The 26158-nt window shown below is 37.9% G+C and overlaps 1 protein-coding gene across 1 annotated transcript in view; it reads left to right on the forward strand.

Moving 5' to 3' along the window:
- The window catches only part of opn7b (opsin 7, group member b), a 113836-nt gene that overhangs the window by 22422 nt on the left and 65256 nt on the right, over positions 1 to 26158 (forward strand). Inside the window, exon 2 of the mRNA XM_084098896.1 lies at positions 25928 to 26015. Coding sequence (XP_083955022.1) covers positions 25928 to 26015 — 88 coding nt within the window. The remainder of the gene's footprint in view (positions 1 to 25927; positions 26016 to 26158) is intronic.

A 26158-nucleotide genomic window follows, 5' to 3' on the forward strand; every position in this document is an offset into this window, starting at 1 on the left:
ATAAAGGCACAGATAAGGCCATTTCAGGGCCAGCACATCCATTTCCTTCGAGAAGTATATTCAACAGTGGGAGTTCTCCACTTTCCTCCTGGAATGTTCTGGTAAAAGTGGGGTGATTTCTAAAGGACTAAGGCTCTGACGCAGTCACCTTGAGAGAGTGCTGGCCTGTGCACCATGCATGGGGTGGGATAAGGCCTTTCAAACAGAGCTGGAATGGTCGCATGTGGAGCTGGCCTTGGGGAATGACCGAGGAAGTTACCGGTTGCCATGCTTCTGATTTTCAAGGTGCACTCTTTTAAGAGCCAAGCCTTAATTTTGTCTGAGTCGAAGAGAATGAAATTCGTTGGCTGGGGAGCAGCGAGCTCTTGTCAATGGTGACCCTGAAGCCAGATTGTTGAGGATCTGGAATCTTTGGGCACATTGCTCCTGCTCCGATTGGGCTATAAGCAGCCTATCGTTGAGATAGTTGAGTATGCGGATTACCCTATTTCTCAGAGGGGAGAGAGAACTTCTTAAAAGTGTACTTCGTAAAAATACGGAAAAAAAAACCTCAAACGCAAATCTTAAGAACTGACTGTGATGGGGGGCTATCTGGATATGAAAGTAGGTATCTTTCAGATCCACTGATATAAACCAATCCCCGGGGCAAATTTGCACAAGGATTTGTTTGATAGCTAACATTCTGAAGGGCCGTCCCATAAGGGCGCAATTCAGACATCTCAGATCGAGGATGGGCCTAAGGCCGTCATCCTTTGTGGGAACGAGGTTGCGGCTGTAAAATCCTGACTCACTGCGTTCCGTGAGAACTATCTCCACGGTGCCTTTTTCTAGCAGAGACTGAACTTGTCTCCAAGGACAATGAGCACTGTTGTCTGAGACTACTGTCTGAACACCCCTGAAGCGGGGTGGTCTTCGAGCAAATTGGAGCGAGTAACCTCGTTCTACTATTCCCAAAATCCAGCTCGAGTGGCAAGTGGTTGAAGTATTACACGCTGCGTCTCGCACTGAGGTGGGAGAACTGCACTTGTTACAGCATTGAGAGGAGGAGAAATGCTCTTTTTGTGACAATGTATAATTTTTAATTGGTTCGCCATAACAGCGAGAAGGGGTTTTGGTGCACAAACTGGTAGGGCAAGCCCAGAACCGGTAAGAAACACATCATTGTTCCAGCGCCCTGAACTGAAGTGGGGGCTGGGAGACGGGCACACTTTACGGGTGGTCGGGCCTCGGCAGGACTTAACACTTTTCTCCTCCATCCTGAGGCATCAGGACTGCTTCGGCTGCACGGGGTCCAGCTCTAGTTTGGGGCGAGGCCCTTGATGCTTCGGAAATGGGTTGAGATTGAGATTAAGCCACAAATGGCGCTCCAGTACCACTAGGCTGGCCATAGCACGGCCAATGGCTTGGGTGGAGTAAAAAATCCAAATGACAGTGCCGTGGTGGGCAAGTGATGTAATCAGTGTATGCCAAAATGCATTGCTATGCGGTTGCTAAGTTTTTATGAGGGGTTTTCAGCATGCTGCTGTAAGGATATTCTGGGTGATTGAAGGTGGATGCGGAACTATTAATAGGCAGTAATTAGGAGTTTATTGAGGCAAAAGTCGTAGTTAATAGTTGGTTAATAGTGAGAATTGGACCCTAATCTAAAGTGTGACTGTATTCATAAAGCTGTTTTATCATGAAGTCTAATTGCTTAGAAAAGTAATTGCACACCTCTCTTGCAAATACAGATTGAAGTTTAATACTACTGCTAAGGGTTATGAGTTTGCAACAGTGAATTTGAGCAATAGTAACAGTATTGTTTCCCTTAGTAAACTCCACTAATTGAGGTTTTACAGACTATCTTATGCAGTATATTGCTTCTTTACAATGGTGGTCCCATTTATTGGTCTCAGACATTGAAGAGTTGAGCAGGTTAATTACACATGCTACACTTTTAATCCATTTAATCCCCAGACTCTTCAGTGTGCAGATGATAAGGCCATTGGCTTGTCAAATATTTCTATGAGTATTTCATGAGGTCATGTGCTCATATAATCTATAAATGGACGGTGGAAATGGTAAATGGGGTTTGTTTTGCTGTAATTGACCAAATTTCACAAGGAAGTAGATGGGTGGAAGGAGATTCGGAGCAAACGAGAAGATGTTTATTTAGTGCTTTAGGCTGTTTGGTCAGATTCTATGAACATGTATTTTCATTTCATGCTCTCAGCAGATTGAGAAATGAAATTGGTTTTCTGTGGTTTTTAAAGCTTAAAGTTAGAATCAACTGCTAAAGTAAAATATTTATTATATTCATCTACATTAAGTAAATGTTACAGTGCTGGCCAGGCAAGGAGAAGGAGAGGTGGATCTCTAGGCAGCAAACATATATATATATATATTTACAAATCAAAACAACGACATTAACAACAGAGAAAAACACACAGTAAAATCCCCAGTGTTAAATTTACACTGCTCAGTGTTTATATGAGTATACTGAAGCAGTGTTAAAGTTAATCAGATAATTAAGTTATTAATTGAGGGATGATTGAGCATTATTGAAGACAACTGATGTTAACAAGCAGAATCACTGAAGGAGAAAAGCACAAATTTTAAGTCACCGTTATTGTGACCAGTGTTTGCTTTAGTTGGGCTCTTGACCCCTTACATTTTTAACTTTAGATTTTGTTTGGCTGCTGTAACTGAGTTATAACAGCCAGGTGAACAAAGAGAAAAGTTTTGTTTTGACACAATCATTATTTGACCTGAATCACTGAACTCATTTAAGCCTAATTTCTGAGTTAGGTTTACTTTATTGATTATAGCAGCACTGTCCTTGTACAGCATTTATTTTATTTTTGTATTTTTTATTTTTCTCATTTTCAATGTAATCCAAAGGATTTCTTAAAAGTTGTTCTGATTCAAAAAATCTTTCATTTAGGCACTCACAGACATCAAGAATCAAGAAGAAAGTATGTTGCAGTGCATTCTGGGTTTCACCAATCAAAACTCATTCATGGCTCCACATCATGCATTGCTGCATGAATAAATAATGAGCTTAATTGTCTTAATTTCCTTTATTCTTACTATTTTATTTTATGTCTGCTGTTGTTATAAGACTTTTTAGTAGCTTGTTTTCTAATGTTCAGAGTTGATCTGATTATCTGAATATGCTGTTTGTCACCATTGCTGAGATTCATATGCTGATTCTTGATGTTTGTGTGTGCCTGCATGAAAGACTTTTTTTTATTATTATATTTTTTGTATCAGAACAACTTTTAATTACATTGAAAATGCTAAAAGTGTTATGCTGTACAAGGACAGTGCTGCTATAATCTATAAAGTAAACTTAAATCAGAAATTAGGCTATAAATTAGTTCAGCGATTCAGGTAAAAAAATTATTATGCTAAAACTCAACCAACACCATCAGATCACCTTTTCTCTTTGTTCATCTGGCTGTTATAACTATAAGCAGACAAAAAAAAAAAAAAAAAAAAAAAAAACTCATATAAACACTGAGTAGTGTTAAAGGGGTGGTATAATGCTCTTTTCACAAGATGTAAAATGAATCTCTGATGTCCCCAGAGTCTGTATGTGAAGTTTTAGCTCAAAATACCCCACAAATATTTTTATATAGCATGTTAAAGTTGTCATTTTTTGAGGGTGAGCAAAAACGCACGGTTTTTGTGTCTGTCCCTTTAAATGCAAATGAGCTGCTGCTCCCTGCACAGGGGGTGGAGCTAAAACAGCTCATTCTTAGCAGCTTCGATTACCTCACACAGATATGCACTGAGAATTTCAAAAACGTTTAGCATTTTATGTTCAAACCAGAGTCAGAAAGATGGAGACTCAAGAAGAAGTGACAACATGTAGACAACATTTCTGAATGGTTAGTTGATGAATTTATGTAGCTTATGTGTAGTTATCTTCTAGTCATTGATATTAAATCGTATCTTCCACCCCATACCCGCTACAACTGAGAATCACTTTAAGCATGCAGACGCAGTTAAGACAATTTGATGTATTCCACTTAATACACAATAAAACAATATAAAATAAGATTCGTTAACAGCGTACCTCCTGGTGTTCTTCAAAATTGAGGGCGAGCCACAAATCCGTGAGTACAGTTTACAAACCTGTGGGAACGGATTGCGAAAGCGTGGGCACAGTTTATGAATTTGTGGGTAAAGATTGCAAAAACTGAAGGCACGGTTTACAAATCTGAGAGTGCGGATTAGAAATTCGTGGGTACGGTTTATTAATCCGTGGGCACGATTTGTTAGTACGGTTTATAAACTGAGCGGACGGATTGCAAAACCGTCGCCACGGATTGTTTTTTTTTTCCTCACACAGGTGACTTCCCGGGCTCCGTAATATTAAGTGTTCAGTCTATTGGCATGTAGTATTTCTTTTCATAGTAGTTTCATACTAGCCTGGCAGCATAATTCAGTGTTTTTAGTCATTTTCACGGATTAGTGAACGGGGATCGTTTTGACGACGTTTTCGTCTGTACTTGAAAAACACAAAGAAAAAAAAATTCTGTTATTAGTACATCATTGTTGTGTGAACATACCCTTAGAGCACTGATTCTCAATGCGTACCACTAGTGAGGAATCACTGAATTTCGCACGTACGATCACACAGGTGTGATTAGAATGGTCAGTGCATGTTCAAATGTTTTTACGCACATTGGCTGGCGCTGAGCCAGAGATTGACACGCTCAGCACTTGTCATATATTTATATTAACTATTCAGTGTTTTCAACCACATAATGTTCATTTTAGGTTTCAAACATTTAAATTCACATAAGTGATAAAAAAAACCAATACATTTAGAGTTACACACTGATGTCTATGGAAGCGGCAATAATATTCCTTTCCACTATAATTAGACGACATGTTTTATTCATACACATTGTCAAAGTTTACTCTATTCTTCTCCCAGTTCACCGGCCACTTACTTTCATGTATTTCAGGAGAAGTGGATGAATTCATGTGTTGTAAATCCAACAGATCTGATTCTCTGAACAGCAGCACAAGCTAACAAGGCGGCGCCCATCACACATATAGCTCAACTCATGCGATCATATTTTCTTTTCAGCTGGCTTTTTGGTTGATTAGATCCACTGTCTGTCTTGGCTTTCTCTTGCAGCTGCAAATTAATATTTTTTTTATCAAGTACAGTACTTTTTTTTTTTACTTAATATTTAAGTACAGTACAGTTTTTATTTAACTTTTAAGTACAATACATTTTCATTTAATCTTTAACTACATTTTTTATTTCACTTTTAGGTGTAATACATTTTCATTTAATCATTATTTAAGTTTTTTTATTTACCTGTATGTAAGCAGCACAGTGCAGTGTTAATGTTCAAACTGGGTTTTTACACTCTCTAAAAAGGGGCTGACAATAATAAAAATTCTTATTAGAAATAAAACTGCCTCGTTTTTGAGCTGTGCATAGCTATAGCTGAATAGTTAGGCCCACTACACTACTGTATTTTAATATTGGTCATTATGGTGGAGAGCCAAATATTTTGAAATTATGATGTAAAACGTTTGAGAAACACTGCCTTAGAGTATATGTTTTTAAATTGGTTCAAGGTATATATTTGTGTGTGTGTGTGTGTGTGTGTGTGTGTGTGTGTGTGTGTGTGTGTGTGTGTGTGTGCGCTTTGAATGATCCCATCTGGACTTACTCTCTACTTATTTCCTAAACTGAGTTTGCTGAGACTGGGATAGAAGGGATAAATTTGTTTCTGACCTCCAAATGTGGTTTTAGTGCACTTTTATGGTTTGGCTTACTTTCAGCTATTTGAGATGCCTGGATCATTGTGGTGCAGTGATGTAAAGTAGGCCATCGCAGTGGTCTGCTGCATCCTTCACAACCTTGCATCAGTGTCATTACCTGATTTACAGAATCTTTTAAGTGAATAAGAAACTAAAACAATGCAGACAGCATGAGCAAATTGACAGCGCTATCAGTGGGCATGAGTCATTCTTAGTGAATCTCCCCTTGTGTTTTGGAGACAGGCTATGATCAGGTTTTGATCGTAAATAATCTGTCAGTATGAGGACTCTTTTTTAATTGTATTCTCAGAGCAGCTGGTAAAGTGATTCACTGAGAGAAAGAGATAAATTAAGAGATTATTCATATAAATCAGCTTGTGAGGATAGGGAATCTTCATTTCTGTATGTTTGTTTGGAGGATGTAATACTGCAGCTATAAGAGAGGACAGTCTCTCCATATGCACCCTCAGGGACGGAAGATAATCTTTTATATCCTGTTTACATAATCAGGCTTATTGTGTTAACTTAAGTCCCTTGTTTCATTGGCTTTAATTAAATCCTGAATTTCTCTTTTTTTTTCATTTACAGCAGCTTTTATCTATCTTCATCTAACCTCATCTACCCTTACATATTTATCTCATCCTCTCTCTTGCTTCATTTTCTCTTAGTCTGTGAAAGTGACTATTTTCACTTTGTAAATCGCATATAATGGATCTCATTAAACTGAACAGCAAGAAAGAAGATATTTAATCAAATTAATCTCACATACATATGCCTCCTCTGCAGTCTCAGAAGGCATGTCAGCAATATCTCAAACTGTGCTCAGATTCACCCAAAGATGTACGTCAGATTTAGAAATCAAACTCTGCAATCAGACTTAGAGTTAGAGATCAGTTAGAGATCTCAAACCTTTCATTTTATCATATTCTTCCGGATTGGCTCGAAATCTCCGTTCCAGTTCATCCCAAAGGTGTTGGATGGGGTTGAGGTCAGGGCATTATGCGGGCCAGTCACCTAACTCATCCAACCATGTCTTTAAAGACCTCGCTTTGTGCATTATATAAAAAAAATATTGAGCAATACATATGTTACAGTGTTTATTAATCTTTGAAAGCAATAGTTAGTAAAAAATACAGGTGTTCATATTTCATGTTAACTCAGGTCCATTAAATAATATTAACAGATACAACCTTTTTTCTTTTAAGAATGTATTAAATGTCCTATTATAGGGGTCCTATTATGCCCTTTTACAAAGTCTTGATTTTGTTTTTGGGCTGTACTAGAATGTCCATGCTTCATTATTTTTAAACATTCATTATTTTTCACATATTTTACATTATTACAACACCTCTCTCATGATTTCGATGAAGCCTTCTTTCCGAAATACTGTGTTTTTTGTATGGCAACGCTTAGTGTATTTGCGGGAAAATTCCCGCTCCTAACCCTAACCCTAACCCTAACCCTATACCTGCGAGTTCTTCTCTCTCTAGTGTAAATATAAATAAGGATGGCGTCAATTTCAAACCAATTTGAGCTCGATTCAGACCCTGACAATCTTACAGTTTTTCTCGATTGCTTAAACACATTTCTTGAAACTATGCCTCGTATTCTCAAAACTGTAAACACAAATCCATAACGTCTCACCCAATTCCCCAAACATCCTATTTTCAGGTCAAAATGAAGCTCTACACTCAAAACCATTCACTCTTGCTGAAAAAACAAACTTTGCCTTTAGACAGGACACACAAGCCCTCAAAATCACACACACTACAACATAGTCTAACACACTGGTGCAATAAATTCAAAACAACATTTCCAAAACTGGTAAGTTATGTTGCTTGTGGTTCCCCCATCACAAACCTTTTCACATGATGAACACAAAAGACACAACCTATGGATACATTGGCACATTTTTATTCATTCATACTACACAGTACAACACACACACACACAAAATATATATATATTTTTTTTACTCTCTCCTTGAATTTTTTTTAATTTACTTACAGTAAGATGTGTGTGACCATCATATGACAGTAAAAGAGCACACACAAACCTTATTCTAATATGGAATTGTATTGGAATGGTAAAGAGTGTTGTTACGTGACAGGAGGCCCTCCACCCAAGGAGACAATATGATGAACACGTCTAAGAATGTTTCACGTATGGTTGAAATACCATAATTTGCCTAGAAAGATAACATTCTGGGAGTCAAGACTATAAAGGAGAAAGGATGCCCTCCCTTCACTGTCACACTCTGCAGCCGCTCTGTGTGACTGTACGACTGCTGGCCTTTTCTTGCAAGAAAATACACCTCATCAAAGACTATTGGAAATGTTTGTCTTTTATTCAGTGATAGAATTTTGTTTGTCAACACTCCTCCCTGAAGGTTCTCGAGGCGACGGTAAAGCGACTCAAATTTGGCCTTACTCGTAGCCCAGCCTCCTTCACAGTCATGCCATTGACTAAAACATGGGCAACTAGAGTGGCTTAAATTTCATCTGAGACTGCTTTGTCTTCTTGTCCTTGCCCTTCCTCCTCCTCCTCCTTCTTATCCATCCTCGATCTCTTCCTTCATGTCTTTCTGGATCCATTGTTCCAAAACTCAATAAACTGATTTGGGCCCTTTTATATTTATTGAAGGATCTGATTGATGTGTGTTAAATTTTGACTCCTAGTGTTTTCACGTGGGTAATTGTGTGCTAACTGAGCTGAAGCTGTGCTGACTTGAGTGAACAATATTGAATGCTAGTGCTTTCTATATGACAACATGGTCTAAGCAATGAGAAATGAAGGGATTTGTGTGTAGAGTTTTGCAGTGACAGTTCAACAAATCTGACTCATGTGTCAAAACAGGGAATAGTGTTTATAGTTTAGTGAAATGGGTGTGCTTTTTGATAAATGGCATTATGGTTTTGAAATTTTAGTTCAAAAGCCTGGTTATAGTGTTTAAGCAATTGAGAAAAACTGTAATGAACAAGAGGATCATGCAGAATGGATTTCATGCACATTTGCCGAGCTGAGCGCAGAGCCCGCTTGAAGGGGCGGGCTATAAAAGACGCTCGATTTTGCCATGGATTCAGATTAAATCTCCTTCAGTGACGAATCTTCTTCACTATCGACTTACGAAGCCTGCGCCTTCTTCGCAGTGACTAGAGGAGCCTGCAGCGGAACAGCAAGCGAGCCAGCGGCCAGCCTGATCCAGCGCACTCTCCCGCCAGCGATCTCAAAGCAAGCTGTCACGTTGTTTCCCCTGTGCGAACATATCCTTTTTCTTACTCTTTCATTCTCAAAAGAGCAAGCGGCGTTGATTCAAATGCCGTGACACTACTGTGGCAAATGCAGAGCTCTTCTGCATGATGAGGACACTCAAAGCGAGTGTGTCGCCTGCCGCGCTTCCTGTCTGGAGTTTGGCATGGCTGACTCTAAAGTCCTCCTCAAACCAAGACACGGTTATGTGCCCAAAGTGTTTTCGACCCCGTTCAAAGCACAAGTAATCACGCTTTCTGCTCTTCCCACATTGTCAAGACGAACAGAAATTACACCTACTCTGCTCGGTTCGGGCTCTGAGAATGTATGTTGAGCACTCCGCCCAGTTTAGACAGTCGGAGCAGCTCTTTGTGAGCTTTGGTGGCCGCACGAGTTTTCCCCATAGCATAGAGCTACGCAATACTCGTTCCCTTATCTCAGGGAACGTCTCGGTTACGTATCTAACCCTCGTTCCCAGAGAAGGGAACGGAGACGTTACATTGTGACGATGAATGAGGTTTCGCTTAGAAAAGCCTCTCACCTTTGAGTATACAAAATGAGCCAATGGCAAGAAAATTGCCAGAATACACATGTATGGACTTACAGAATACACATATGACCCGTGAGCAGGCTGCATATGGAGAAACACTGGGCTGTCCAGACCGCAGGGTGGAATGTTTCAACCCCAGGGGTGGCAAGGTGGCTTGCCAAGGGAAAGACACATGATCAGAGAGGCTTACAGTGGAAATACACATGTGGGGGTCGCCCAAGGGGGGAACCATGCACATGGAGGCACCTAGCCAACGCGAAAGCTGCCAGTGGCACAACTCTGGCATTGACGTCAACAGTGCTGGAGGAACTCAGGGCTTCTCGGGGAAGCTCACCTGAGGAGAATATCACAAGTATCCAGTCCAAGGAGTGGAATGGTGAGCAAGCAAAGACATCTGAGCAGATCCTAGTACTGGCTAGTTAAATCGAGTACACGAGAGGACACTGGCTCCACTCGAAGAATCTCGCGAATGTGTTAGGTGTCGCCCAGCCTGCAGCTCTGCAGATGTCTGTTAGCGAGGTGCCATGCACTAGAGCCCAGGAGGAAGCCACACTCCGAGTGGAGTGTGCCTTCACACCAAGGGGGTATGGTCGACCTTGCTGCTGGTATGCCAAGCAATGGCGTCCACTATCCAGTGATACAACCTTTGCTTGGAGAGAGCCTTTCCCTTCAGCTTCCCACCATAACAGACAAAGAGCTGGTCTGAGGTCCTGAAACACTGCGTTCTATCTACGTACGCACAGAGGGCACATACAGGACAGAGCAGTGCCAAGGCTGGGTCTGCCTCCTCCGAGGAGGTCCCAAGAGGGTCCGAGAGGAGGGCGAGGAGGATTCAGTCTCCTCGCTCCTCTCATGAACCTGATGACCAGGTCGTGCTTCCCCACGGACTTACCTTCAACTGCGTCGTGATGTGTTGATAGCAGGTGGAGGGAGACAGCCTTCACTCCAACCCATCTTGCAGGAAGGAAAGCACGACACTGATTGGGCATTTTCTGGGGTCTTCTCGGCGAGAAGAGCACCAGGTGACGAAGAGGTTCCACTTCCACGCGTAGGCATGTCTCGTGGACGATACTCTAACGGAGGTGATGGAAGCCACCACCAGTGGTGGTAGGGTACTCAAACCTGCCTCGTCCCGTCCAGGAGACACATGTGGAGGTTCCAAAGATCGGGATAAGGGTGCCAAAGGGTGCCCCGTCTCTGAGAAAGGAGGTCCTTCCTCAGAGGAATTGGCCAGGGAGGTGCTATAGTAGTTCGGGGAACCAGGTCTGGGTGAGCCAATGAGGCGCAACCAAAATGACCTGCTCCTCATCCTCCCTGATCTTGCACAGGGTCTGTGCAAGAAGGCTCACTGGGGAAACGCATACTTGCGGAGTCCCCACGGCCAGCTGTGCGCCAGTGCGTCTGTGCCGAGCGTGCCCTCGGTCAGGGAGTAAAACAGACTGCAATGGGAAGAGTCATGGGAGGCAAACAGATCTACCTGTGCGTCGCCAAACTGTTCCCAAATCAGCTGAACCATCTGGGGATGGAGTCTCCATTCTCCAGGGAGAGGCTGAAACCGTGATAGCTCATCGGCTGCACGATTCAGGTCTCCCGGGATATAAATGGCTCGAAGCGACCTCAGATGCTTCTGACTCCATAGGAGGAGGTGGCGGGCGAGTTGCGACATACGGTGGGAGCGAGAGCGAGACCACCTTGTCGGTTAATGTACGCTACTGTTGCGGTATTGTCTTAGCGGACTATTACGTGTTGGTTCTTGAGCAATGCACGGAAGCGGCGTAGAGCCAAACGTACCGCCAGCAACTCTCAACATTCCGAACGGAAGCCTGTGAAGGGATTGGCCGTAACCCACCAGTTTTCTTGGGTACAATAAAGTAGGGGCTGTAGAACCCTGACTTCATTTCGGCTGGAGGGACAGTCTCGATCGCACCCTTCGCCAGTAGGGTGGCGATCCCCGTACGCATGATCTTGATTTCCAGAGGAATCAAGCCCGCCTTGTGATGCTTTGAGTGACATGACATCATCCGCCAGAGCCCCGAATGAAAACACTGGGTCCCCGAGAGGAACCAGGCACACACGGAAGCTCTTTTAGAGAGAGAAAAAAGCTCAGCAGAGTGCTGAAGCACCCAGGGAGAAGCACACACACTTGTCGGCAGATCACTGCACAGATCAGTAGCAGGTAATGTGATCTCGCTGGAACGCGCCGTTGCACCAACACACTGGAGAGCCGCTCGACTCATAGAGTGAAGATAATTCAGAAAACTCTTGGCTCCAAAGGAAAACATAACTGCATGTTGCCAGCGTACTTCCTTATATACCCATGAGGTGGGGCGGAGTTACGCTATGCAAATTCCGCAGACCCATGGAATTTTCTTGCCATTGGCTTGTTTTGTATGCTCGAAGTTGAGAGGCTTTCTAAGCGAAACCCCATTCGTCGTCACGACGTAACTCAATTTCACAGGATGTTTCAGAGTGGTATGTTTTTTGTAATTGTCTTATACATTATAGATACTATGTTAACCACCATTTAACCATGATATTTGTCCAAAAAAGAAGCATTAATCGATCACAAAACCATGGTTAATGTTCCTGAGTAGCGGTGAACCGTCTTACAAAAGTGAGAGCTTACAAAAGCAACAGAAATCAAGCTGTTCTCCATAAAATGTGTGCAGCGCATAGATAAACGTTGGCGTTATGTTCAGGAAAAGTTTTTAACATACATTTTAACCACTCCCAAGTTCGTCAGCCTTAGGAAGGTCAAACAAATGAGTTTTGGAAACATTGTGGGAAAACAGTGTCTCTTTGACATTGCGACAACACTGTCTTCTCTAATGCAGTTTTTTTTTTAATTATTATTATTCAAGAAACAGATGTAAATATACAAATACATTCAGGAGAACATAGAAGAGGTAAAAGAAAAGACAAAGTATACGGAGAAAATAAAAAATTAAGTACCCTACATTTTCATAGGGAAACAATATTAACAAGAGATAGATAATTAGAAAAAAAGAAAAAAAAAGAAGAAAAAAAACAACAATATATGATAGAAAGCTGGTTAAACTTGAACATCAGAGCCATTACAAAATAATTGTTCATATAGTTTCAGGAATCCATCACATTTTTTATTGCTAGTTAAACTAAGATTAGTAGGAAGTGAGCCCATAAATTTCTGTTTATATATGAAAAATTTGCCAAACAAAATAAAAAATGTAAAAATGTATTCTTTAGATTTGTTGGAGTTAGTGTAATAACAAATAATATCTTTCAAATTAAAAGAGTGTGCATGAATGGGGGTTGTATTTAAATGAGAATATACGTTAGACCAAAATTTCTGAACCAATTTACAAGAATAAAATAAGTGTATCAATGTTTCATCTTCGTCACCACAAAACGAACAAGTACTAGAAATATCAATATATTTGGAGACCGTTGCATTAATAGGGTATATCTTATGTAGTATTTTAAAGTGGACTTCTTTGGTCTTGTTGGGAATAAAATATTTATGGGGTAACAACCCCTCTTCTCTTTCAATATTGTCAATTAAGGCAGCACAATGGGATCTGCCTCTAGGGCAAATTAGGTCTCTTTTTTGAAAAACCTGGCGGATATGTTTATTATTACATTTCTTATCATAAATGCTAATGCCATCCAATAACAAAGCCGACTCCTTCGTATCTTTTTGGTTGTATAATATGTGGCTCTGAACCAGTTGCACTAGACCTGTAGGAATAGCCTTAAGCACAGTATTGTATTCTTTAAAATGAATAGGGAAGTCATGGAGCGTTCATAAGACAAGATGTTACCAGAATTGTCAAATAAAGAAAGGATATAAATTAAATCTCTATTAAACCAATTGGGGAAAAAGAGAGATTTGTTTCTAACAGTTATATTCATAAAAAAAATAAAAAAATAAATAAAAATAGATAGTTTAACCGAGAGTTTATTATACATATACTTACATTTTATGATAAAAAGGGGGCCTCCAATTTTATTAAAGATGTAATTAGGAATGAAAAACCATATAAAATTTGTTTGTTAGACATCTTCTAATTCAATTGATTTTAAACACATTAATAATGTTGTGAAAATTTAGCACTTCTAGTCCCCCATCACTTCTACAATTGGAAATCACCGCTTTTTTAAGTTTTATGAGACCTGTTTTTCCATATAAAGTCAAGGACAATTTTATTGACACCTTTATTGACGCAGTACAGTCATTCACGTATAGAGAAAGTGATGGATACACAAAGCGAGAGAGACCTTCCGCTTTAGACAGGAGAACCCTACCAGAGAGAGATAGATCTCTTTGTAACCAGATTTCAAATATTTTGGATTTTCTTAATTTGACTAGACAAATTAAGTTGTTTGAATTTTTTGTTAAAGGAATACCTAAATACTTTGACCGGAATACCCTCAATTAACGTGTCATCGCATTTATGCAGTGATATTATCTCACATTTAGACATTTTTCTGAATGGCACTGGAGAGTTGACTTTTATCATGTAAAAAAGAGTGGTGTCATCAGCCAGCTGCGAGATTTTGATTTCCCTGTCAAAAATTCTTATCTCAGTGATAATAGCTCAGTAACCAAAATAAATAAAAAAGGTGAAATTGTCTGACACCACACTTTATAACAAATCTTTGGGAGGTGTGCAGATTGACTATGACGGAACTACTAATTCCTTTATAGAACATTTCAAATTACATTAACAAAAAGAATCCCCAAAACCAAACAGTTTGAGAGATTGCAGAAGAAATTCATGCTCAATGGTATCGAAGGCCTTATAAAAGTCTAAGAAAAGAATAATGGCTTTAGAGTGCACAAAATCAGCATAATCCAATAAATCTAAAATAAGTCTATTATTGCTAATGTGCCTACCTTTGACAAAATCTGACTGCGTCTCCGCAATAATTTGGGCAAGCTTAAATTTCAACCTATTAGCATATACCAGGGCCAAGATCTTGTAATCAACCGTTAAGAGTGTAATTGGTTGCCAATTATCAATTAAGAGAGGCTATTTTTCAGGTTTTGGAATAAGGGAAATTATACCCTGTTTCATTTATGTAGTCATTTCCTTCTGAGCAATACATTCTTTATACATGCAAAGCAATGGGGATTTTATTAAGTCCCAAAAATGGATGTAAAATTAAATGGAAAAACCATCAACACCAGGGGATTTCCCTCTCTTCATAGAGAAAAGAGCGGATTTAACTTCCCCAATTGTCAAAGTTGACTCACAAAGATCTTTAAAATCATTATCAGTAGTTGGAATATAGTTTTTAATTGTTTCAACAAAAGGCTCACAATTATCTAAATTAAATTCGGAAGAATAAAGTTTGTGATAAACTTAGAAATTAAGTTAGGATCAGTGCACCTGACACCATTAATATTTAGAGCTGTTAATGAATTTCTCCTGCAATTCTTCTTCTCTAACGCAAAAAAGTAACTGGAGTTAGTCTCTCCTTCTTCTAGCCATTTGGCTTTTGATCTAATGAAGACCCCTCTAGCTAAATCCAAATAAGCTTGATTCATTTGTAAATTGAATTCTCTTAAAAGCAATTCTTCCTCCTGAGTTAATGTTTTTTGTAATAAAGTGTTTATTTTATTTAGGAGTTCAAATATTTGTTTTTTATGTTTAGAGGATTTTAACTCTATACTTCTTCTGATGATCTGCCTTGCCTTATATTTAAAAAAATCCCATTTTGCTTTATAACCGTCATTAGAATTTTCAGAGAATATACCAGAAAACAAGTTCTTAATACCATTATTAAAGGCTGCATCTTTTAGGAGAGAATTATTACATTTCCAATAACCACGCAAACTTGAAGTTTTATCAGTGTTGCGACACAATTTTAGACTTACTTGTTTATGGTCTAAGGAGCAAAAGAATGAGAAACATCTTTTATAAATTGAAGAGCTGAGGAAGAGATCAAGAAGAGGACAATTCTCGATTTGGAAGATATATTTCTATTAGATTTCTATTTCTATTTCTATTAAGTAAATTCCTGCAGATCAGGGTGAAAGAAACGCCATGTATCTGCAAGAGGAAATTCCGAGCATAATGATAAAATGTGAATGTTTAAATGCTGGCTATCGTTATTTCTGGGAGGAAGTCTGTCCAAGGAATCATCCACACATTCATTAAAATTCTCGCCAAAAATCACAAAAGAGTCTGGGTACTTGATAATTACTTCTCACAATTCAGAGGTTATCTGAGAAAAGAGAGACCTGTTGGCAGATCGGGAATTACAACCATAAATATTACAAATTATAAAGATTGAGTTATCCTGATTAATCGCTAAAATAATCCATCAGTCTTAATCAGAAGACTTAACCTCTAAGTATTGCAACTTTCCGGACACTCTCACCATCCTTCTCTCTCACGCTGTGTAGCTTCAATGTCCATCTCCAGTTGTAACGCTTACATTCTCCCACCTCTTCCTTCATGGCTTTATTCATCTTTTGAAGCTCATGAATCTCCATCGCCACAACTCTCAGAGACTCCTTGTGCATTGCTACCTCAGCAACAAGTTGAGTGACAGCTGACGACATAGTCTCAATCTGCTTAGCTGTAGATTCAGTCCTTGTGTCAATTGCAGACATTTTCGGAAACATCTCTTCATATTTGCCAGAAAGCTCGCAAATGGCCACCAGAATTTCTGCTGAAGAGCCGTTACTTTCCATGCTTTCCCGGTTTTATTTTATTTATTTTTTTAAGGAGGTTTTAAGGGAGTATCAGGCAGGGGAGTAGCAAGAAGATCACTCAAATCTGGGCGTGAATCGAACCAGTTATGTTCGCGTGTGCTGTCACGTTGGAAGTTTGTCTATTTTTCCTTCTACCCATAGATGAATTCGCGCAATGAGGTTAAAGTGAAGAAAGCAATCACTTACACGTTCATAAATAGAAAATGTCAAACTATAATGGCTACATAATCGTCCTATTTCAAAATTTCCTGACGAGACGTTCAATAACATGTCCACCTAACACATCGCCATCTTGAACCCCTTTCTCTAATGCAGCTCAACCAAGCCTCTTCCCCTTTATTGCGTATTCAGTGGGCGCAGATTATTTAAATGAGTAACACTGATTCATAAGATCCGGAAAAATCGTGTTGTAGTCCAAACGATCTGTTCGTTGCTTGAAAAGGGGATTCTGTTAAATAAAATATCTCCCTTTGGAGGGAATTTTAGCTTTGTAACCTTGCAGATCTTTTTTTTGCACAAACACCAACATTACACACGAACTAAAAATAAAAAGTGTATTAAAGTGTATTGAAAATTAACATTGACTTAGATTAAAGTATTTCATTATTAGTTGATGTTAACTAATTAACTGATGTTAATAAATGGAAAATTATTGTAAAGTGTTATTGAAATTTCTATTATTTAGAGAAATAACAGATTAATTCACTATTTGCAGCCTGAGCACAAACTGCTGAGCACAACCAACCTAATCAGAGGAAAAAATGTCAAAACACAACAAAACACACAAAATTGAACAGCATAATTTAACCTTTACAATGTATTCCAAATGATTTGTTAAAAATTGTTCTTATACAACTTTTGTATTATACAACCGTTCATTTTTTTTCTTTCTTTTTTTGAGACAGACATCAAGAATCTGCCTGTGAATCTCAACAATGGTGACAATTATAAAGCATGTTGCAGTGCATTCTGGGTGCCACCAATCAAAACTCATTCATGGCTCCCATCATGCATTGCTGCATGAATAAATAATGAGCTTATGTTTAGATTTGATCTCTTTATCTGAATATACGGTTTGTCACCATTGCTGAGATTAATATGCTAATTCTTGATGTCTGTGTGTGAGCCTAAATGAAAGCTTTTTGGTATCAGAACAACTATTAAGAAAAAATCTTTTGGATTTCTTTGAGAAGGCTAAAAGTGTTATGCTGTACAAGGGCAGTGCTGCTATAATCAAAAAAGTAAGCTTAACTCAGAAATTAGGCTCTCAATAAGTTCAGTGATTCAGGTCAAATAATGATTATGTCAAAACACAACCAACACCATCAGATCACACTTTTTCTTTGTTTATCTGGTTGTTATAACTTAATTACAGCAGCCAAACAAAAGCCAAGAGCCAAACTAAAGCAAACACTGATCACCATAATGGTGACTTACAATTTGTGATTTTTTTTTTTTTTTTTCCTTCAGTGATTCTGCTTGTTAACATCAGGTGTCTTCAGTAATGGCCAATCATTACTCAATTAATCACTTAATTATCTAATTAACTTTAACACTGCTTCAGTGTTACTTATAACTGTAATGGTCACCAGCTGGAGTGCCCTTGAGAACCACAAGAGGGCACTCCACACCCGACTATTATCACTCTCTCACAAACTACATTTCCCATAACTCACTGCCTGGACTCATCATCACTAATTGCATTCACCTGTGTCTCATCATCCTTATTAGTCTCAGACTATTTATACCATGTTCACTCATTCACTCACTGCAAAGTTTTGTATGTTGTTGCACTGCATTTCCGAGCGTTTTCCCTGGTTTCATGTCTCTTGGTTTTTGGATTTCTTGCCTGTTCCCTGGATTACTCTTTTGCCTCTGACCCCTGTCTGTTTTGATTGTTTGTTTGTTTATTTGTTTGTTTGGACTGCCTTCCTGTGTTTGACCCCTGTTTGTGCTGATTACGATTCTGGATTACACTTCAAATAAAGCTGCATTTGGATCTCAACCTTCGTGTCTCGGAGCAGTTCGTAACAATAACAGTGTGGATTATTTAAACACTGAGCAGTGTTAATTTATCACTGGGGATTTTGCTGTGTACAACCTACTAATCTGACTTCTCCACCATGGACAATTATATATGATATAATATAATACTATACCAATAGAATATAACCCAATAGTTTGAGGTAATTCCCCTCCCACATTATGGTGACGGTGTCCCGAAGTCCAGTTATAATGATAATGACACAGATGACCAATATCATTGGAATCACTTTCAGAGCAATTTTTTCTCCAGCTGATGAACGATAAAAACATTGACAGCTAGTCAGAATCCACCCAACTTTAAAGAGCTGGATCTTAAGATACATTTCAGATTATACTCACAGAGTGTGCTGGGCGTATACCTACATACATCTCTTTTGAAATGGCGTAATATCACATTATTCATATTTTAACCGAGACTAAGCACTGATATGGCAGTTTTTCATTTCTCACCAGGACAGAATCAGAGACAGTTTTGCAAAAGTGAGCCATCTGAAATGGTAACAAAACCACTATAAAGAAAGGATCCTTTTGTTTTGTTTTCAGTCACATTCAAAATCCATCACCCCATATTTCCAACCAACTTTTGTGACATTAAAGGTATTGTTCACCCAAAAATAACATTTCTATCAACATGTTACACTATAACAAATTGCTGTAAAATCTACACCAACTTACAGGCAATTTTGGTTGCCAGTAAGCCTGTAAATTTACAAGAGTACTGTAAATCATAAACTACAATTACTGTAAAATTATACAGCACACCTGTAAACATAGCAAAACAAGAGCAGCTGTGAATTTTCAGTTCTTTAATGTAATCTTTACAGTATGTTACTGTTATAAATAATGCACTGAATTAAAACCTGAGATAACTCATTTCATTTGAGAAAATTGATTGGTCAGTTGCCATTAAATATTTATACTGTGAGCTTATTTCATTTGAGTCCACAAAGAAATAGACTTTATGAGTCAAATAGAAACATAAATGTAACTAAATCCTACTAGTTAACAACAGCACACATGAATGAGTTGAAGAACTTAACAAAAAAATCATCAATGCATCAGCAACTACCCAGTCACTGCCTTTAAAATAAAACAATATGCAGCATATCATTAATATGTCTCTGCTCATCCTGGACTGAAGCTCAAGTTCTACTCTCCAGCTCAATGGTGACACACAAAACTCAACAGAAAAACGCTTTAAATCCCAACAGAACATTAAACACTAACAGATCTCCACTATATCATTATGTGCAAAAACACATACAATCACATAAAGTAATTCACAGAATTCTACTTTTTTTGTTTAGTAAATTTTACTGTGAGATTTTACTGAAAACTACTGACTTCCAACCACAGCCTAAGATGAAATCAACTCTCAAGATCTCAGCAGAGGAGGATTAAACAACTTTAATTAAACAACCACAAACAGCATTACTTCACTTACTAGCCAGATCGACTTTATTTCTGTCATAATCAGACTTATTGAGAAATAACAGAGGTTTAGATGTTGATGATTTATTGAAAATCTTTCATTTGAAGTTGATCATGATCGATATGACATGACATGATCGTGATTAGTGTTTACTTTAGTTGCGCTCTTGACTCTTGATTTATTTGTCATTAGTTTTTCTCTGGCTGTTATAACCATGTCTTTCTAAGACAAATTTGTTATAACAATAAAAGCCAAGTAAAAATATAATCAGGTGTTGATGGTTGTGTATTGATGTTGGTTTTATCAAGTGGTCTGATCTGCTGATCTTAACCAGAGTCTAGTCTCTGATTATGAAGATGGAGCTGTTATAGATTTCACTTTTTGATTGTAATAGTTGTGTGATTCTACAGCATGATGTTCAGTTGTGATATTATCAGATAATTTGTGTTTTACATATATACAATTCGCAAAACCTTGAAAGGTACCGTAACAAACACATTTATCAAGAATCAGCATATGCACCTCAACAGTGGTGACAAACAAAATATTCAGATATTCATCTCTGAACATCACAAATCAAGCTACTAAAAAGTCACATCAAAAACAACAACAAAAATAAAAGCACATGGTAAGAATAAAAGAAAATAAGTTATGCATGCTGCAATGCATGCTGGGAGTACTATGGTGGTACCCAGCATGCATTGCGACAAGCTTTTCATTTCAGTCTCACCATTGTTGAGATCCATATGCTGATTGTTGATGTCTGTGTGTGACAACATAACAATGTTTTTAAAATTGTTGTTGTTGGATTGCCTAATGTAAAATCACAGAACTTTTATAATCAATCATATGGAAAAACCCATATGATTACTTGAGATTAAGGAGAGATTAAATCTGGATGAAATGAGGTGTTACTGCTTTATACGCTCTATTGATGACATGATCAATACATAGTCAGTCTGCTTAATAATAAGTGAAGCTGGTAATGATGTTTGTGGAGTTGTTTAATCCTTCTCTGCTGAGATCTTCAGAGATTTAATGTCTTTTTTTCTCTTCAGTTGATTTCGTCTTAGACTGTGGCTGGAAGTCAGTAGTTTACAGTAAAATCTAAATAACATTTACTAAACAAAATAAGTTAATTTCTGTGAATGTGTTTATGTGAACATAAATTTGAAATGTGAATATATATTTATGTGAATGACTGCTCAAGAGAGTAAATGTTGAAATGAAGTGTTATTTTATGTGTTTTTGCACATAATGATATAGTGGAGATCTGTTTAATGTTCTGTTGGGATTTAAAGCGTTTTTCTGTTGAGTTTTGTGTGTCACCATTGTGTTGAAGAGTAGAGCCTGAGCTTCATTTTAGGATGAGCAGAGACATATTAATGATATGCTGCATATTGTTTTATTTAACGGCAGTGTCTGTGTAGTTGCTGATGCATTGATGATCTTTTTGTTAAGTTCTTCATCTCATGCATGTGTGCTGTTGTTACTAACAATTATCTGCAAGAGGAGTGAGTTAAATTGATGTTTTGTTAACTCATTTAAATTAATTTTATTGTTTTAGAAACATTCTTTTTTTTGTGTGTGTGTGTGGATTCTGTACAAATGAAATAAGATCACAGTATAAATATGAAATGGCAATTGACCAATTTAAAGTAATCAGTTTCCTCAAATGAAATGAGTTTGCACAGGTTTTAATTCATACTGTAAAGATTACAGTAAAGAACTGTAAATTCACAGCTGCTCTTGTTTTGCTGCTTTTACAGGTGTGCTGTATTTTTACAGTTTAATTGTAGTTGATGATTTATGGTAATATTGTAAATTAACAGGCTTACTGGCAACCAAAATTGCCGGTAAGTTGCTGTTAAATTTACAGTAAATTTTGTACAGTGTACCCTTATGAAGTTTCCGGTTTCACTTTATTTTAAAGTGTCATTGTTACAGGGTTATTATATATTTAAGTACTGAGTAATATTAAGCAACTACATGTACTTACTATAGGGTTAGGGTAGGATTAGGGTTTGGTTGAGGGTTAGTTGCATGAAATTATGCATAATTTACTGTTATTACTATAGTAACTACATGTGACATATGTAACAAGGACACTGTAAAATAAAGTGTTACCAAGTTTCCATACCTGTATGATTTATTTTTTTCTCTGTGGAACATAAAAGAAGCCTTCCTAACATAAAGCACCAGTTGACAGTCTACATCTGAATCCCTATTGACATTTTTAACTTGCACATTTTGAGACATTGTTGAGATCACCACATAGATGTGAGATTAATGTGGGGTCTCTGTTTGCTCTTCCTTTAATATCGTTGTTTTTTGTAGGAGATTTGCTCACTGGTCAGATCTACGATCTACAAAATATTGAATTATATAGTTGAGAGGTATGTAGCGGTAATGTTATATTACTTCACACAATGAAATCAATTAATCAATATTTGAAGAAACCGTTTAGAGGAGACCAACAACTTGTTAATTGTTAAGATGTTATAAGTCTAGTGCTCAAAAGACTTATGTTGAAATTGATTAAATAAAAGGTAACACTTTATTTTGATGGACCGCTTTAGGCTTTCTACTATGGAGCTAGAATTGTGTCTTTATTACATGCGAGAAAATAAATGATCTGAGAGAAAAAAAAAGTTTGAGAGAAATTTTTTTCATAACAATAGCAAAAAATAATAATATTCGAGACTAAACAAAGTTTTGAGAGAAAGTATTTTCTCATAGAACATAAAAAAATATAAATTAGATTTTTTTTTATTATTTCTGAGAAAAAAAATCTCTCTCAAAATACTTTGAAAAAAACTCAAATATATATTTTTTGCTATCAGTGTGAAAACATTTTCTCAAAAAAAAAAAAAGTGTTTCTCTCAAAACACTTTTCTTTGCTCTCGATGCAATTTCTTGCTCTCGTGTCAGGATTTTGCTTTCACTGTGAAAATTGTGTCATGGGCGGGGCCACGTTCCTATTGGCCAGTCGGGTGAGCATCGTCTTGTCTTGGGAGTCGAACTGAATCATTACACCATTGTTCGGTTCACCGGCATAGATGAACTCTGCCTTAGTTGAGCACGGACACTCCAGTGTTTGGGTCAGGGGCGTAGGAGCAATTTTGAACCTGGGGGTGACAGTAAATGCTACGGGGCTTCGGGGGAATTTATTTATATATATATATATATATATATATATATATATATATATATATATATATAAAGCACTTAAATGCTCAAAATATATTATCAGTATTTATTTCAGTATTTTAACTTCCACGTTTCCTTTCCTACGTTACGTCAGTGGCGGATACAGAACATTACGATGTCCAGCAATCGATTTAAATAGTAGGCTACATGGGGTTTAAGTTGTCGTTTAATGAGATGTAGCCTAATATATGTTGTCAGTGCCAAGAATTTTCGTGTGACTAAATACATAGATTCGCCTATTTAAATAACGTATACCTTAATGGTCCAGTGGTAGAACTTTCGCCAAGCGTGTCAGAGGTTCTGGGTTCTAATCTGCACTTGTATAGTTTTTTTTTTTTTTCTCGTATAGTTTTTTTTCTATCATCAAAACCGATTATGTTCATCAGTGGTTGTATATCAAGCAGGGACACGTTTGTGTGCATTATGTTTTGTGATTTCACCAGAACGAAGAGAGAGTATCCGCAACGGATTGAAGCGCGCGTCCGAGTGAACACTGAGATTTTGAAGCTCCTATGCGTATGGCTAAGATGATGACACACACAACTCGATGGGTAGCTAAGCTGGCTGAGCAAGTTCAGCATCACTGAAGATTGAACATTAAAAAATAGCACTCATATTCATGAATGAATGTGTATTGTATTGTGTATTATATGCTCAACTAAGGCAGAGGCAGCATCTATGCCGGTGAACCGAACAATGGTGTAATGATTCAGTTCGACTCCCAAGACAAGACGATGCTCACCCGACTGGCCAATAGGAACGTGGCCCCGCCCATGACACAATTTTCACAGCAAAATCAAAATCCTGACACGAGAGCAAGAAATTGCATCGAGAGCACAGAAAAGCGTTTTTTTTTTAGAGAAAATGTTTTCACACTGATAGCAAAAAATATATATTTGAGAGTTTTTTTTAAAGTATTTTGAGAGATTTTTTTTTCCTCAGAAATAATTTACAAAAATTGTCTCAAATATTATTTTTTGCTATTGGTATGAAAACTTTTTCTCTCAAATATTCTTTTTTCTCTCATGAAATGCTTTTTTTGCTATCAGTGTGATAACTTTTTCTCTCAAACTTTTTTTTTCTCTCAGATCATTTATTTTCTCGCATGTAATAAAGACACAATTCTAGCTCCATATTCTACCAACTAAAAGTAACTACATGTATTCCACTAACCCCTTATTCTACTAACCCTACCCCTAACAGTCTACTAATACTCAACTAATACTCTACTGAGAGTTAGTTGACATGTATTGTAGGTGCAATGTTACATACAATCAACAGAATGTCTAAAGGGGACCATTAAAATAAATGTTATTATTAAAACCAAAGAGCAAAACACAGATTTATTGTTATATTGAAGGAGAATTTTCCTTGATGATAAGAAGGGCCTTTTTAAACTTAGGCTGTACAAGATTAATTATAGCATCAAACATGAGATGTTAAACATATGTTTGGTGGCAGATGTTTAGTCATCTCATTAATAAGCATAACTGCTTGCATGTGAGATTAGTAACTGACTTGGAAGTTGGCAAGATGTTCTACAGTCCACCTGTGTAATAGCTTTCAAAACTCAAGAGCATCAATCAAACAAGCCATTTTGCATCTGGCTGACAGCACACTTGACAAATCCATAAATCATAGGAAGAATTGTTGTCTTGCAATTGACATTCCCTGAACGGACTACAGGGGATGTGGTCTGTTGGTTGTGGGATGCATATAAATGTTTTAACTATAATAATAATTTTAATTTAAATAGCACTTTTCCCAAGCTCAAAGCGCTTTACAATTAATAAACATAGATACATAAAAAACAGGACAAATACAAGAAACAGCAATATACACATGAAACACCATATGATAATGGAATAGGTGTCAGATGCATAGAACAGGATGAAAAATACACACATATTTGACCAACTGTCCAAACAGAAGGAGTAAACGGGAAGAAGGTAGATTAGTCCCTCATGAGGAGGGTAAAACGAGCAATCCGCGTCAAACTGCATCTCGAATGCAAACGGGAAGTTTTGTTCTTGATATCAAAGAGCAATATTTTGTATGATAAAATATCTTTCCGTAGGCTATAGGAGAGAGGATGTGGAGCGCTGGATCATTTGTTGTGTGTGATATATTCCTCTGGGTCAGGTGCCCTCAGGCTAAAGATGAAAGTGGAGGAAAGCAAAATGTGTTAGTAATGAGAAAGCAATGGAAGTGCCGACATATTGCTGTGCATGTGTTGCCTCTGAATACGCTCTATGCTCCACTTAAAGGACTCCAGAATAAGGTTATAAGATTAGTGTATAATTCACTATGTTCACCAAACCAGTCCACTGGTTTCATTCAGAGTCCCTACACACGCTATCATGCTCTAGTGCAGGGATAGGCAACTCCGGTCCTGGAGGGCCACTGTCCTGCAGAGTTTAGCTCCAACCCTAATTAAACACACCTGAACAAGGCAATCAACATTTTCAGGATTACTAGATATATACAGGCAGGTGAGTTTTTATCAGGGCTGAAGCTAAACTCTGCAGGACAGTGGCCCTCCAGGACCGGAGTTGCCTATCCCTGCTCTAGTGTGTGTGTGTGTGTTATGCAACACTGCACACATGCTACATCTCTTTGCTATGTGGACTGGGTGCACTTTAGAGCAAAATTGATTTATGGTAAGACATTGCGAGACTCTCGTTTCCGGAGACCTTCTCATCTTTTAGACTAGAGCAGGTGCTAATGGAAATGCATTGATCAATTCTGGGAAAAAGGCAGAAACCAACAACATGAACTTTAAAAATGAAGAGGCCCACTAAACAAAGTTATGTTCAAAAGACGTCTTTTCAACGTGCGCTTTTGTGACAAAGACGTTGAAAAGATGTATTTTGAACATAATTTTTGCTTAGTGGGGGAATGTGTGCAAACTAAAACAAAGGTCTGGATGTGGTCTTTCATTTGCTTCTTGTCTTCTTCTGTGCAGATGGAAAACTCATCTGAAACTAACTTGTTTATGTCCAAAATATCGAAAGAGAATGACTTGCTCCTGGGAATCATCTACACCATCTTTGGTAAGTGTATTTTTAAAGTAGTCAAAAATTACTTGCTAAACATCGTTTTTATTTCTGCAATCACCTTATTATAAAGGATAGGATAGAAATTAATAGGATAGTAAACATGTTAATCATGTTAAAGTCATTTCTTTCTTTCTTTC

The sequence above is a fragment of the Abramis brama genome (genome assembly GCF_963993115.1).
Source record: "Abramis brama genome assembly, chromosome: 22".
Lineage (NCBI taxonomy): Eukaryota > Metazoa > Chordata > Actinopteri > Cypriniformes > Leuciscidae > Abramis > Abramis brama.